The sequence below is a fragment of the Bombus affinis genome, chromosome 2, assembly GCF_024516045.1.
Source record: "Bombus affinis isolate iyBomAffi1 chromosome 2, iyBomAffi1.2, whole genome shotgun sequence".
NCBI lineage: Eukaryota > Metazoa > Arthropoda > Insecta > Hymenoptera > Apidae > Bombus > Bombus affinis.
In genome coordinates this window covers 11,636,155-11,651,059 of record NC_066345.1, presented here as the reverse complement: position 1 = coordinate 11,651,059, position 14,905 = coordinate 11,636,155, and the positions used below count along the sequence as shown (strand labels likewise).

The window sequence follows — 14,905 nt, the reverse complement described above, 5'->3', positions numbered from 1 at the left end:
TAAAATTTTTTGAGTTTGTCCCTGAGTTGTTTAGATTTGTCTACGATACGTTGTTTCCATGTTAATCTCCTGTCCAGAGTCATGCCCAGGTATCTAACTATGTCCTTGTTAGGAACTGTTATATCGTTAATGGAGACCTGTGGGCAGGTTTGTTTTCACAGCGTGAAAGTTACATGTGTGGATTTTTTTTCATTAATTTTGAAGCCCCATTTATGGAACCACTTTTCCATTGAGTCGAGAGAGTGGATGAGGCTATTATCGGGTTGGCGTGGGACGCTAATAGCGCTGTGTCGTCAGCAAATGTTGCTATAGTTATTTCTGTTGATATTGGTAAATCGGCAGTGTAGATGGAGAACAGCAGGGGTCCGAGGACACTACCTTGGGGTATGCCCGTTTCTATTGGGAATGTTGTGGTAATGGCGTCTAAGTATTTAATCATGAATTGTCTTTTGGTTAGGTAGGACTTTAGGATGGAGTAGTAAGTGCGTGGTAGGATTTTTTTAAGTTTGTAAAGAAGCCCTTCATGCCATACTTTATCGAATGCCTGTTGAATATCAAGGAATATCGCTGAGCAATATTTTTTCTTTTCGAGGGTTTGGCTAATATTGTGTGTTATTCGGTGGATTTGCTCTATTGTGGAATGTTGCTTCCGAAAACCGAATTGATGATCTGGCAGTGTTTTCAGATCCTCTAGGAGTGGAAGGAGTCGATTCGTTAGCAACTTTTCGAATAGTTTTGACAAAGTGGGTAGAAGACCAATTGGGCGATAGGAGCTAGTTTCGAATATTGGTTTTCCGGGTTTTGGGATGAGCGTAATCAGTAACGTTTTCCAGGTTTTGGGATAATATTCAAGGCGAAGAATTGCGTTGAAGATTGAAGAAATGAGTGCAATCCCTTTTACGGGTAGTTCCTTAATTGCTTTATTACTTATTTGATCATGTCCCGGTACTTTCCTGGGGTTCAGACGGTGGATTAATTCAGTAACCTCTAGAGAAGTGAATGGGGAGAGACATTTGGGAGGGAGAATGCAGGTATTCTGTTATTTCCGGAGCGGTATTGGAGGAATGAGGTTTAAAAACGTTGGATAGGTAGTTAGCGAACAGGTTGGCTTTTTCTATAGGGCTTCGTGCCCATCCACCTTGCGGACAGCGAATTGGAGGAATTATTTGCGGGGGACGCGTGAGTTTCCTGGAAGCCTTCCATAGTGAGTAGTTGGAGTCGGCAGAGGGGGACAAATTGACGAGATACTTTTAGAAACAATCATTTTTGTATTTTTTAATGATTTTGGTTAACATCCTGGTTGCGTTGTTTAGTTTGCGTTTGTCGTCCGGTGTTCTATGGGTTTTCCATACTCTTCTTAGTCTTCGTTTTTCTGTGATTTTGTTTAATATGTAATAGGGATATTCGTGTTTGCTGATAGATGCTTAGTAGGTTTGAGGAGCGGATAGCGTTTATTATGCTCGTGTTTAAGTATTCTGTGGCTGTTTCGATATCTTCCTTTATTTTTAGTGAAATTGAGGCAGAGGGCAGAGGTTGAGTGATTAAAGACTTCTCTAAAGAGCTGCCAGTTGGTGAGTTGGTTGTGAATAAGGTCATTAGGTGTGTTCTCGATTATTGCTGAACTGACTGTTGCTATTACGGGGGAATGGTCGGAAGAGAGTTCAGCCGAGGAGTTGATTTGGACATATCTAGGCGAGATATTTTTGGTTACGAAGAAGTCGAGTAAATCGGGGATTTTTTTAGTGTCAGTGGGCCAGTATGTGGGTTCATATGTGGTGAGGTAGTTGAGATTGTTGGTGGTTATGCTTTTCAAGAGGTTTTTGCCTCTTGCTGTGACAAGTCTGTTGCCCCATTGGGTATATTTGGCGTTATAGTCTCCTCCAGCTATGAATCTATTGCCTAGGGCGTCAAGGAAGCTGTCGAAGTTCTCTTTAGCAATCGAGTGTCTGGGAGGACAGTATACTACTGAAGTGGTGATTGTACCATGGCAGTCTTCTATTGCTACGCTTGTGGCTTGAAGGTTGTCTTTCTGGAATGATGGAAGCTCGTAATGCTTAATGCTGGATTTGATGATGATTCCGGTGCCGCCGTGTGCCTTTCCACTGGTATGGTGGGTATGGTAGAAGTTGTAGCCGTGTATTTTGAGGTAGTTTTTGTCGGTGAAGTGGGTTTCAGATATGAACATTACGTCGATTTGCTGTTGTTTTAAGAAGAGTTCTAGTTCAAATTACAATTACAAAATGGTAATATTTAATTTTCTCCTGAAGCAACACCTGCATGCTCATGGCAATCGACATATAACTGTGCCAAGCTTTCAAGACCTGCCACTGATATCCTCCGGCAATACAGTGTATCTACGTAATGTAGACTTTTGCAATACAATTTAATAGAGTCGAGAGTGTGATGCGTGAGTTGAAAACATCCCTATAAAAGAAAGGCACTAGTGTAAGATTTAAAAATAGAGAAGTTAATTTTTAATTATAAAAATACCTGTATGATAAGTCGTTTTAATCTGTGCAATCTCTGTGCAACAGATGATATACCAATATCTGATATATTGTAACAGCGGTTTAGATTTAAGTATTCAATTGCCGGATTATTTTTTGATAAATAATCCAATCTAATGTCTGTAATCTCTAACAAAAGGTATGATTTATTATAAATATAAATATTTTTAATATACTATTTGATTGATTTACACCCACTTGTTCACACTGGCATAAATATAAGATCTTTAATTCTGGAAAAGCGAATGCGTGTTTTAAACATCAGTAATTCTGCAGCCAGAAAGAGTTTTTGAAGGCATTTAAGCCTGATCATAGAGTATCCGGAAAATGAATTTAAAGGTTTAGATACGTTTTCGCAAAACTTCATAATTTCTCGTTTTCGATCTGCATCGCGTACTATCTCTTCTTCGGCCTTTGACCGTAAACTGATTCTTAATCTGGATTCTGTAAATTCTGGATTATTTGCAACTTATATTTTTTCGACATAGTTGTGGTTACCAGTACCCATACCCGTTAAGCCAGCATCACTGACCCTAATGCAATGGCTTATATGTAATGTTTGCAAATGTACAAGCTCCTTGAATATCATCTGTAAAAGATAACCTTACTTTTATATGAATGAGCATCATCGCTGGTACAAAAATTTATGATTTACAGAGACTCTTAAGTTTTAGTAATTCCTGAAAGTTCAGGAATAAGTTCATAAAATAAGTTCATAAGTTCAGGAAAGTTCATAATCAGCATAAAATCTATCAGAGATTATTATTTGTCTTTTTCTTATGAATAATACCCTTTTCATAAATCTCCTATGGTATTAAATTACAATGAATTGATCTATACATACCTGTATTGATTTATCGGTAACGCCACTAAAACAATAGCTAAGTTCAAGTTGCCTTAAATTAGGAAAAAATTTGGATATGCATTCAACTGATTCTTCATGAATACGCAGTGCATTTGCTGATAGTATTCGCATATTCTCTTTTCTCATCCTTTCTTCTGTTCTTCTCTGAACACAATTCTTTTCTGGAGGAGCAAAATTGATATTTCCATCAATATTTTGATCCATATTACCGTCATCTATTATATTACAACTAGAACAAAGTCCACGAGTAATAGAATCATTAAGTTATATGTCTTCTGCGATATTGAGTTCTTTTAAATGTTGTAATAACTGAATATACTTTATACCAATATCGGTTACTTTACTGCATTGTATTATTCTAAGTGTTTCTAACTTCGTCAAATTTTTGCAAATACAGAGTAAACTGTCATCTGTGATATGCGCGTTAAAGCTAATATCAAGGACTTTTAAACAAGTCTGATGCTGTGTCATTCCTTTAATGCTTTCATTAGATAACTGGTCACGTTCTTGTAATATTAGAGACTCTAATCTCAGATTTTGTAGACCTGTTAATATAGTTAAAGCAGATGGATTAATTGAAGTGTAGCTAAAATCCAAATGCTTCAGTTTATAAGCTTGTTGTCCAAAATAGTTTAATGCATTTATAAAAATCAGCGTTGATCTTGAAGCATATGGTAAGGTGTTAAAATCATGATAAAATTTTCTATACAGTCCATAATGAAAGGTCATCCGACAGCCCATAAGGCTTAAAGATTCCAAATTTGGACAAATGGCAATTAATCTATTAAAAAGTGCATCATTTAAGAAATAGTTATATTCAAGGTTAAGTTCATAGACATTTTTCAATGTTTCTAAGAGTTCCTTTATGTCATTCTTACCTTCTAAAAGTCTATCAGACATTAGAGAGTCTCCGCAACCATTCATACGCAATATTCTCAAAGACTTGCAGCATTTCAAAATTTCTACCAATGTTTTATCACTTAGATCACAGTACGACTGAAAATTAAAATATGGTATTAGGAAAATATATTTTCATTCCACGAATGTAATACTTAATAATAAGTTAAAATAATTTTACCAGTACTAGACTTTTCATATGAGGTCCATATTGATCTCAAATTAGCATATTCCTCTTTAATTCTACTTCTCTAAAAACAAAGTTGCAAAATGGTCTTGTAGAATGCTGTAAAAGCTCTGTCATTTTACTTAAATCGTATGTACGTGGTCATCAAGTACCAATTCTACTTCATCTAAAAACTTCATAGCATAAGATGCTTCATACCATGTTCGATTAACTAATCCTGCTGCCAACCTATCAGATGCATGATAATATGTGTATAATCATCTCAGATTAAAATGAATCTACTCAATAAATTTAATTAGATCAAACAAAAAATATGAAGTTAAAAAAATAAAAGATGTCTTATCATATTATATGTTTATTATCTCTTAATTGAAGTATAATAAATATAGAAAGCAAGTATACAAATATAAAAGTATTTAAATAAAGTGAATCTTTTATATAAACTATTAGTAAAATTTTTCGAAAATAAACGTTTTTATTTAGGTTATCATAAATCTTTTATTTTCTACAAACAGTCACTATGTAAAGAGGAAAAAGTAAATGACGTAACGTTTAAACGAAAAATTATGTTTCCCAAATAACAGATTCGAATGCAGAAGATAATAAGAAACTTACATCTATAGGCAATTGAAAATTATCCGTTTCTGACATGACATTCTCATATGATTTTTGCTGTCAGACATTATCGCCATAACAAAAACTGTTAATAAGATAACGTGTCGAAGTATCTCGTTTCAATGAATGCTATACCTATCCGGAAATCTGGATTTTAACACTTAGCCAACCGAGCGCACCACGTTTCCACCGCGCTCGGACAAGCCAACCTATACGCTGTCCATCGCGCGTTTTTCCAAGTATCGAAGATTAATATTCACTACTTAAAAACAAAGAAGTCTAAAAATTATTTAAGTGGCTCATTATATTTTGCGGTAATAATTTTATTTAACGATTTCACATATTGTTTATACAAAACATCAAATTAAAAGTATATATTAAAAGTATAAAAAAATATAGATAAAATTAAAAACATTAAAAATGACTATAGATAAATAACAGGACTTGAGCGTGAAATTAAAAATTCATAATGCATTTTACTATTTTTTTACAGTGTGGTATCATTCGATTACAACTTTATTTAGTCATAACTGATAGTGTAACTTTTTAATTAATTTTAACACCACTAAATTGGTGGATTTTATTATATACTATACTTTATAAAAGCAGAAAAAATGGCGCAATTAATTGGGAACAATTCCAGGTAAACAATAACTAATAATAAAAACAACAAAAAAGAAAACGCGTTACTAAAATCAAAAAGGGAGAACGCAGCGATATTCTTCACAGAGAGGAGATCATCCCGTTCGGTTTTGCTAAGTGTTAATTTGCCGTTTTATGTTAAATATATCGTATAACAATCAAATCATTTCTCAAGTGTGTCACAGCTGTTTCGACGATAGTCACGTGCTTTTCTAAAATCACGCAATAGATATAAGAGTCCTAATTTGTCATATAATACATAATACTTATTATAAAACCGACTAGACACTCTTCATCCTTAATTTTGCTTTGATAGCATTGTTATACAATTTTGCGTTCAGTCGATCGAATCTAGATATTATACAAGTAAACTACATTTTTCTATCTATATATTCATTCTGATATTTCTGTAATATAATATTTAATAAAGATAGCGTATTTTTAGATTAAAATATTCACTAATTTCTTTTGATCAATAAGAAGTTTGTAGTTGCGTAACGTATGTAGAAATCATTTCGTTTCACCGTCGACGAGATATCTACTGATCTGTCAAAACAACACATCAGCTGAATGGATTTAATGGCATATGTGCCCCACTTTGCGGAAGCGCCGAGTGTGGAGGTAAATTGATCTCTTTAGTAGTCCTTGAGTAACATAATTCAATCACTAATATGACTCTACAAACACAACGCTTTAAATCTATCATTCACTAATATAATACACAACCATCTAATTTTGACATTAAATAGCGTGCTCCGGTTATTCAACATATCTGCGAGCAACAGGAAGAAGAAGATGAAATAAAGAATATTATAAAAGGAAACCGGATTTGGAATAAATTGAATCGTTGGTTTTTAAAACTACGTATTTTATCTAGGAGACATCCCTGGACTCGTTGGTGCCTTAAAAGTACAACCGCAGTGAATTATGAGATTTCAAGACATCTGAAATCACATCGTTACATGATACATCCTTTTAGTTTATTCAGGTTGTCTTTAAATTCTTTTCTTTTGATAGTTTATATGTACATATTAATGATCCTAATCTTCATAGGATTGTTTGGGAATCGTTAATGATTGTATTTACATTTGTGGCTCTTTTGGTTACTCCAGTGTCCATCACGTTTTTCTTTGACAGACATACTAACTGGCACGTGATTAACGACACGATGAATATAGTGTTTCTCTGCGATATTGTAATGTGGTTCTTTACTGGATATTATGATTATCGAACGAAAGTCACTGTCCTTGACCCTGTGATAGTAGCGCGGTATTTTCATTTCTAGATGATATTCTAATCGAACGATGCTATACATTACCACTAATCAATTTTTTTTATCAATAATCTCAATATATGTTTTTATATAGGAAATACTTGCAGAGCTATTTCTTCATAGACATGTTGACAGTGTTACCTATAGGATTCATTGATTATATTATACCTAACTCGATGTGGTATTGTACTACATTAAACATGATGAAGATATTGAGAGTCCGCAATATCATCGTTTATTTTAGTAGAGTTCGCGATGTTAGTACATAGTTCGCATTGAAGATCATGACGAAAGAATAGCTGATTAGAATGATTTCGTAATTTCAGGTGTACAGAATAAGTTTTCAATTGCATAAAATTCTAGAGTCGTGCACGGTCGTGATAATATGCATTCATTGGGCTGCTTGTCTACAATATTATGTCCCCATATCTGTAGATACATTGGGCACTTTAAGCAATAAGTTAGTATTTACAATCCAATAAATTTGTTTTTTATCAATTCTGAGTTTATATTCAGCTCTTGGATCAAGTCATCACATTTTGTAATTAAACAAACGAAAATACAAAAATACCTCGTGTGCCTGCATCGTTCGATTGTCGCTTGTGCTCGCTCTGCTCACTATTTGGATATGAAAACGCAAGAAGATATTATACTAAACTTGATCCTAACGATCATCGGATTCCTTGGTAACGTATTTTTATTAAGTAAGTATCTCCTATACCAGGTGTTATCTTTAGATTTACAAATAGTAACTGCATTTCTTGTAGCGCAATTCTCTCAACTAATGACAACATTCAATATAACTATCAAACGTCACCTGAAAATAATACAGCAGTTACAGGAGTACATGCGATACAAGGAGCTTCCACATGCCCTACAACGTCGGCTATTAACTTTCTACCATTACCGCAACAGAAAGAGCTTCGAAAGGAATAAGAAAATAATAAATGAAGTTTCGCCATATTTACGAGAGGTTTATCCATCCTAACAATACTTCGATAAAATTATTTAGAATCAATAATTCTTCTTAATATTTTATATATATAGAAAAGAGAATATATACATATAATCAGATATTTTAATAATAAAAATTTACCCTCCAGGAACTCATACTGCATAATTATTTGAGACTGATTAATAGCGTAGAATTATTCAAGCATCTACCGGAAACTGTAATCGTACAGTTAACGAGTTCATTACACTCCGAGATCTATATGACTGGTGATGAAATCGTCAAAGCTGGTACTCGTGGTGAAGCCTTGTATTTCATTTCATCCGGTACCGTAGCGGTTTACACTGTCGTGGGAAAAGAAGTAACATTAACATTATCGTAGTTCTTTATCGACTATTACTTATCTTTTTCTCATACTTTTTGTTTGTTGTGCGAAACATAAAGGTTTGTCACTTGGAAGACGGAAGTTATTTCGGAGAGATCGCTCTGGTGATGGACACCGAGCATAGAATAGCAACCATAGTTGCGGTGGAAACTTGTGAAATCTTTGTGTTATATCGCCACGACTTTCAGAGATTCATATCACCGTATCCTGATCTCTTGAACCGGCTGCAAAATGTTGCTCTTGAACACTTAAACAAAAGCCTTCTTTTGGACTCCACGCAGGATTTAGGAATTTCCACCACGCCGCAATATATTAATATAAGTAGTATAAAAAGCAGAAGAATATAGTTATAAATATAAATAAAAGTTAGATATCCATCCTATGATTCAAATATTAAAATCCACATTGATATGTTTAAATTTTACTTTCAATTTTCATTTTAATTTATTACATATGTTTTTAAATACTTCACGTAACATAAAGATTCACATCTTTTTTAACAGAATAAAATAGAAAATTCGTCATAATTCACTTTATACAAATTAACAACGATAAATTTTTCGTCTGTACGGATTCCTATACGACTGTTGATAAACTGACATGAGTCTCCAATGTTCTGGAAAATCGGCGTCTCTACATCCATTAACAACACTAAATGGAGGAGCTAAAGTATCGATGCAAGAAGACTTTTTAGCAAAAGGCGTTTTTAGTTTCGATACCGCTGTCTTGCTTCCGCATTTTTGTTGATTGTTTTCAGCCTTTTCTATACCCAATGCCAATCCGACGGCTGATTTAATCAATCTAGGATCTTCACGTGTATTTCTAGTCTGGTCTTTGCAGGCAACGCACTTCCTTAAATATCCTGCTGTTGGTCGTTCATCAACTTGAACCTGCTTTGAAATTTTTATTCCATTCAAGCCATTACAAAGACTATCACTGCAGCATTTCACACTTTTATAATCCCCTTTTTTATTTCCGTTTTTATCTCCCTCTAATTTACAATGATATCGACAGCAAGTACAACCTTTCCCGTTTCTCGAAATTCTAGAATGAGCGGTGGGTCTAGAAGTATGTTGAACAAGAGAAAATATAGCTGGCGCGAATCCACCTTCTGAGCCATCGATATGAGTAGATCTAGGTGGTTCATAAACTGGATTTATTGGAGTTTCCCAACAAATAGCTAGATCCATCTTCGTTTTGGGCTCCTTGCAGCCTAAAACTGGCCCATAATGCTTAGTCAAACTCATGAAACGATCTTCAATTTCATGCTTACAACATTCACAGCATTTCTTCGACGAGATTCCATCACAACATTCTTCTGATTTTACATCTTTGAAAACGGAGTCGTTGACTTTATCAGGAAGGGGTTGATGTTCCAAATTCTCTGCATGAAGCTTCTTCGCTATAGCAAATTGATCGTGACAGGCTAATCGGTTCTCTGGCAGTGGTTCCGGAAGATCTTCCTTAACGCATCTTTTTCTGGAAGCGTTTGGCACATTCCTGTTCAATGAAGATATTCTTAAATTTCCCGAAACGTATCGTGGCTGGCAACATGCGTGGGACTCGTTTTCCCAACTGATTAATTTTCCCGAACAGTGAGCGCAACACTTCTGAGTCTTCATATTTATCGGTCTTCATTTCCTCGTTCTTTTCGGATAAATCAATCCATAAAAGATATACAAATGGAACGTAATTTTGTAGACTGAAGATAAGTCCTACTTGAAAAATATAAATAAAATGCTTCTTGAATTTTTTGTTAGATCTTGAAAGTCTGATTTGCCAAGTGTATGTCTACCAGTTCCCGTGTCCAGCTTGAACCAATGACTGTAGGAATGCTACTTCCTACCTGAGAGTTAACGACGATGGTTGTTTGCTTGACAACGTGATAGCTCGATAATCACGATGCTCTACATATGTATTTATACGAAGCTAATCTTAGATCCGAATAATTTTAGAATTTATAGAATATCTCGAGAATGAATCTTTGAATCGGAGACTGGTTTAAGGATAATTAAGAAATTATTCAATTATATTATCTAATTACGATTTCTAGACATGAAACTATTTAAGTATTTTAAGCTCAGGATGTTTTAATAATTGTCTATGTCGATTCTCGGAAAGACGACGATCGTATAGATAGATTATTTTACATAAAATAAAACGTCTGAGTCGCCTGTATGTTAGATGGATTCACGCGACCAGAAAAGTTCCTCAAATCGTCCGCAATTCCTCGTATCGTTGCATAATGTAGATGCGTACGTGTCTCTTAACAAATTCGTTGTGATTCGGATCGGGAATCACCAGTTATGACGGGGAAATACGGTGAATCTGTTTTATATCGTTCATTACCCAGGATTACTGATTTGGAACTTTACCGTTCATTTCCGCGTACATCAAATATAATTTTTTCGACGAAATCAGTGAACATGAAAATATAATTTGAAAACTTGTTCTCATACGTATTTTTAAGATAGGATCCACGTACATTACTAACTTGAAATAATAAAGTTTGTATTATTGTTAGGATATTGTTAGAATTTTGTTTACATTTTACATTCTCGTGTTTCTCTGACTTCGCAGACAAAATTTACATATTATTTATAGCCGCACATCGATGATCTCGTAAGATCCCATTGGAGCAATGCCATTCCCCTTCTACTGCAGAAGTCTTGACATAAAGCGTCAGAACGCGTCAGAACGCGTCTTTAAATGTGGCTAGAAAAGCACGTGGTAGTTGCAGTTTACATGTAAACTTTAAACCATTTCTTTTTACTCGTCTATATACCTAAATTGTTTAAAAAGGAAATTTAATATAGTCAAACAAATAACTACATGTGATATATTGTAGAAGCATATTGAAACAGTTATTTTCAATAAAAATAGAAGTGATCATTGATTTTATTCTACTTTCAACTTACTTCTAAGAATTGTTTAAAGACTCTACATAGCACAGCAAAGTGAATCGATCCAGCGTAAAGAAACAGTACAACTAAATGATTGGTATCAGTAAAGAGTGGCCTTGAAACACAAATGGTAAACCCAAGGGAAATACGATGTATGACATCACAACAACGGACATGAATCAGCTTGTTCCCATCTAGTGAATGAACAGAAGCATTGTATTAAAACATTTCAGTCAAGTTTAAAAGTGTTGCCAGTCGAAACCTTTGTGACACTTGAGAACTTATTAAACGAAAGAAACGCAATACGAGATACAAGGAACGTACATCGTAGTGATATTCAAGAGAGATAGATAATATAAGCCACAGACTCTTATGCTTGCAATTCTAATTAGTGTCTGATCTATTTTTTCCTGCTACATTTTAAAAGAAAAAAGCATTATCGTGAAACGAGGAAACCAAAAGGAAGAAGGTGCTTTTAGAATTTCCATGAGACTTGTTGGAGGTGATTATCTCTTCTGGTTGTTATTTGAAGAGCGTCGAAGATATATTGACAGTGGCTGAACGAACGTATTATTTTCTGCAAGTTAAATATGGCTGAACCAAGAGATAAAAGTGATGAAATGATTATTTATATGGATAAGCTTGGCGATAAAGAACGATTGACAGAACCATTGACTTATAAATCTTTAACACCGAAGACTATATCGCGTTCCGGTTCCATGCTCGAGACAGATAATACAAACAATCCACGACCGACGTCCGGCCCAGAAATCGATGACCTAGAACCGGCAGGAAGTTTCCCGACAGAATTTGATCCTCGGATAGGAATTGATGATGGTCTCCTGCCAAATCAACCAGGGGTACCAGAAATCCCAAGAACTCCATTTTTACCATCGCCATCTATACCGCCTATTCAGCCGATACCTGACGTGAATATCTATCAGCACAAGAAAACGCTCGCACAAGGAATGATGGATCTGGCTCTTTTGTCTGCTAATGCAAATCAGTTGCGTTATGTTTTACAAACTGACGGGGGGCATCCGTATTATTATCCATCATTGGTGCTAATAGGCAGCAGCTTAATATTACAAATTGCAGTGGGAATAGGATTAATTTGGAATAGTAGATACGACGTTAATGATAATGCTCAAATGTGTAAGGCCAACCGGGCTAATAATTGGACAGTGATCGGTATATTTCTAGTAACAATTTTTAATGTCTTCATTTCGTCATTCGGCGTTGTTGATCAAGTATCAGTAATGCCTATAGCATCTAGAATTGATAGTGAAAGTGAAAATTAATTACGCATAACTGCGCGTATCATTATTTTATACCATAAATTTAAGATATTCAAATGATAAAAAGGTATTGATTTTTATTTTACTATAAAAATGAGACTTCAACACAATGGGGGATTGACTGTAATATTTCTTTTAGTTTCTCAGAAAGTTCCTCTTTCCTTTTGTCTAAATCTTCTGTTTTTTTGGTCAGGTCACCAGAAATTTTTACTAGCCACCTTTCTATTTCTGTGTCATTACCTTGGACCCTTAATAAACGCGAAATGCATTTGGGTTCATAGTCTTGAGAATTAATAGTTTCTTCCTTAGATGATAAAGCTTCAAGCTTTTCTTCAGTCACAGAACATAACAAAGAAATAAACTTTGAAACTTCATTCCAATCTATACCTGCAAAGCTGGTGTTCAGTGATTTATTATGTTCTTGAACTACTGTTACCTGTAATTTTTATTACTGGTATTGTATTCTATTTTATAAGATAAAATGTGTGAATATAATATCAAATTTCTTCTATTTACCATCCATTCAAAAAATATATGTTTCTTTTTAGACCACTTCATATGTATATCTAATAAACTAGCAATAGTTGATAATTCTTTTATATATTTTTTGTCTTCATTGGAAAGTGCATTTTTATTGGTAGCTGAGATACGTTTTACCAATGCTGTCTCTGATACACTTAGATGTGGAAGACCACAAACTTCAACACTCGCAGTATGAATTTTGCTTATTAACTTAGCCTTCTCAGAAATCAGTTCAGATATCTCTTTTATATTATAATTTACTTTACCATTTAAGTACAATATATTATTTATCTGTGCACTGAATGTCTCTGGTATATTATACTGTATTTCCTTCTTCTAAAGGATAATTAAGTTATTAATATACCTTTTACTTGATATTTTCATTTATTCATATTCAATTAATTACCTGTATGCTATTCAACCGTGAACATTCTCTTCCTAGCACACTATTAGACAGATTTATGTGAGTGATAACACTTAGAATATCTTGTGTTCCAAGAAGCCATGCAAATGCTAATAATAATGGTCTGTTATTTTTACTACTCTCGCTTAAAGCATAAAACTCTATTGCAGGGTATTGTAAATATGCAAAACATAATTTGGTAGCCCATATTGTATCTAAAAGAAAGATTATTCTTGTAAATACTAGCACCAATTAAAAGGTTCTGAAAGAAAGAACTAACAAAATTTACCATATTTTTGAAAATCAATTTTGATTTGTTTTTCTTTTACAGCATAATAGCTTAAGACATTCAGTGCTGTCCAAAACGTTCTAGTCTAATACAGAAAAGATTATATATTAGAAATCCTTATTTCATGGATGTTAAAACGTGTAGCGTTATACATAGAAAGGTTATGTGATATTGTGTATAATACTCACGACATTTTCTGCCGTGCTATTAAATTTTGCCAGCCTAAAATATTCAGGTTTCATCACGATGTTGATTGAGAAATTTAAATGCTGACATAATAGAGACAAAACACTCTTTATATCAGACATTATTGTAATTTAAATTGAGCTAATATTTCACGTGTACAGACTTACTTGATTTCACGCGCGTTTTTTATACTGTCAAACCGTTCCAAAAACCGTTTTATCTATTCAAATAAATCCAGTTTCAATGAAAACTAATTCTCTTTGTTACATAGAATTCTAATACATCATAAAATTTCACTATTATTTAAACGTTTCAGTGAAATTTCATGTTTTACATTTATAATTCTCGAAATATACGGTATTCGAATTACAAAACGGATCGGCTGGTTTTGGACCTTTAAGAAAAAAAAGTAAACGGTTTCTCAGGTATCGATGGACAGCAGACATTTTTGATCCCTAGCGCTAAATATAAGTACCTTCCGATTTAAATTTGGACGATAATAAATATGAATAGGTAAGCTCAGGTTAGAATACGGTATTTCATTTTACACTGACAGTTACTATTCGTTCCGGTTTATTTACATACACGTAATTATTTTTCTCTCGAAGTTTCTTATTCTTTATTTATTTCTAAACCATTTATCCTAATTTATATTTATTCTGATTAATTCTTCAAGTACTATCAAAACTTGCATGTATACAGCAAAATCTCAGTAGTATTGTTTATTAACTATAGATATTTTATTTTAATGGAAAGTAAAAAGAGAAAATCAATATTAACATTCAAACAAAGATATTAATTTAGCGCACAATAAGATTATAGGTGAAGAAAATTATATATAACCAAAATTAAATGTTATACAGACAATATCAATGCAAACAGTACAATGAATTGTTACACATTCATGTATAAAATAAATTAACTACTGTCTGCTTATGACGAAACGCATTGTATATCTGATGTTACTGTTATACAAATATC

The 14,905-nt window shown here is 33.8% G+C and overlaps 5 protein-coding genes across 6 annotated transcripts; 2 read left to right on the top strand and 3 right to left on the bottom strand.

Moving 5' to 3' along the window:
• Positions 1-1,245: 1,245 nt before the first annotated feature.
• Positions 1,246-6,166, bottom strand: LOC126928924 (F-box/LRR-repeat protein fbxl-1). The gene is given in 8 exon segments (XM_050744826.1): positions 1,246-2,424; positions 2,491-2,634; positions 2,706-2,777; positions 2,779-3,096; positions 3,352-4,368; positions 4,451-4,579; positions 4,582-4,684; positions 5,072-6,166. Coding segments are annotated over 8 exon segments (1,959 nt in total). The 5' UTR covers positions 5,074-6,166; the 3' UTR covers positions 1,246-2,250.
• Positions 4,473-14,493, bottom strand: LOC126928944 (uncharacterized). Of its 2 annotated transcripts, XM_050744877.1 has the most exons (6): positions 13,927-14,493; positions 13,739-13,823; positions 13,453-13,664; positions 13,041-13,382; positions 12,765-12,960; positions 4,473-4,520 (listed from the first exon to the last, which is right to left on the bottom strand). In XM_050744877.1, the coding sequence occupies exons 1-6, from the start codon at positions 14,044-14,046 to the stop codon at positions 4,513-4,515; spliced, it is 963 nt and encodes a 320-aa protein (XP_050600834.1). In that variant the 5' UTR covers positions 14,047-14,493; the 3' UTR covers positions 4,473-4,512. The 2 variants fall into 2 exon arrangements, with proteins under 2 accessions (XP_050600834.1, XP_050600833.1); XM_050744876.1 differs by lacking the exon at positions 4,473-4,520 and having other exon boundaries at positions 12,553-12,960; positions 13,927-14,072.
• On the top strand, positions 6,153-8,690 carry LOC126928972 (potassium/sodium hyperpolarization-activated cyclic nucleotide-gated channel 1-like). The gene is made up of 9 exons (XM_050744934.1): positions 6,153-6,334; positions 6,463-6,701; positions 6,767-6,982; positions 7,081-7,243; positions 7,313-7,446; positions 7,503-7,690; positions 7,754-7,959; positions 8,090-8,299; positions 8,383-8,690. The coding sequence occupies exons 1-9, from the start codon at positions 6,284-6,286 to the stop codon at positions 8,668-8,670; spliced, it is 1,695 nt and encodes a 564-aa protein (XP_050600891.1). The 5' UTR covers positions 6,153-6,283; the 3' UTR covers positions 8,671-8,690.
• On the bottom strand, positions 8,729-10,530 carry LOC126928945 (uncharacterized). The gene has a single exon (XM_050744878.1). It carries the CDS (start codon positions 9,943-9,945, stop codon positions 8,866-8,868), a length of 1,080 nt encoding a protein of 359 aa, XP_050600835.1. The 5' UTR covers positions 9,946-10,530; the 3' UTR covers positions 8,729-8,865.
• LOC126928956 (ninjurin-A-like) lies at positions 11,805-14,877 on the top strand. Its single transcript, XM_050744911.1, has one exon. The coding sequence runs from the start codon at positions 11,817-11,819 to the stop codon at positions 12,525-12,527; it is 711 nt and encodes a 236-aa protein (XP_050600868.1). The 5' UTR covers positions 11,805-11,816; the 3' UTR covers positions 12,528-14,877.
• Positions 14,878-14,905: the final 28 nt, after the last annotated feature.

Excerpts from the sequence above, each read along its gene's own strand:
- LOC126928945 (XM_050744878.1), bottom strand. The coding sequence starts at position 9,945 with ATGAAGACTCAGAAGTGTTGCGCTCACTGTTCGGGAAAATTAATCAGT.
- LOC126928944 (XM_050744876.1), bottom strand. The coding sequence starts at position 14,046 with ATGTCTGATATAAAGAGTGTTTTGTCTCTATTATGTCAGCATTTAAAT. Across the intron at positions 13,383-13,452 it reads CACGGTTGAATAGCATACAG|AAGAAGGAAATACAGTATAA; the intron begins GTAATTAATTGA and ends ATTATCCTTTAG. Across the intron at positions 12,961-13,040 it reads ATATATTTTTTGAATGGATG|GTAACAGTAGTTCAAGAACA; the intron begins GTAAATAGAAGA and ends TAAAAATTACAG.
- LOC126928956 (XM_050744911.1), top strand. The coding sequence starts at position 11,817 with ATGGCTGAACCAAGAGATAAAAGTGATGAAATGATTATTTATATGGAT.
- LOC126928972 (XM_050744934.1), top strand. The coding sequence starts at position 6,284 with ATGGATTTAATGGCATATGTGCCCCACTTTGCGGAAGCGCCGAGTGTG. Across the intron at positions 6,335-6,462 it reads CGGAAGCGCCGAGTGTGGAG|CGTGCTCCGGTTATTCAACA; the intron begins GTAAATTGATCT and ends GACATTAAATAG. Across the intron at positions 8,300-8,382 it reads ACACTGTCGTGGGAAAAGAA|GTTTGTCACTTGGAAGACGG; the intron begins GTAACATTAACA and ends CGAAACATAAAG.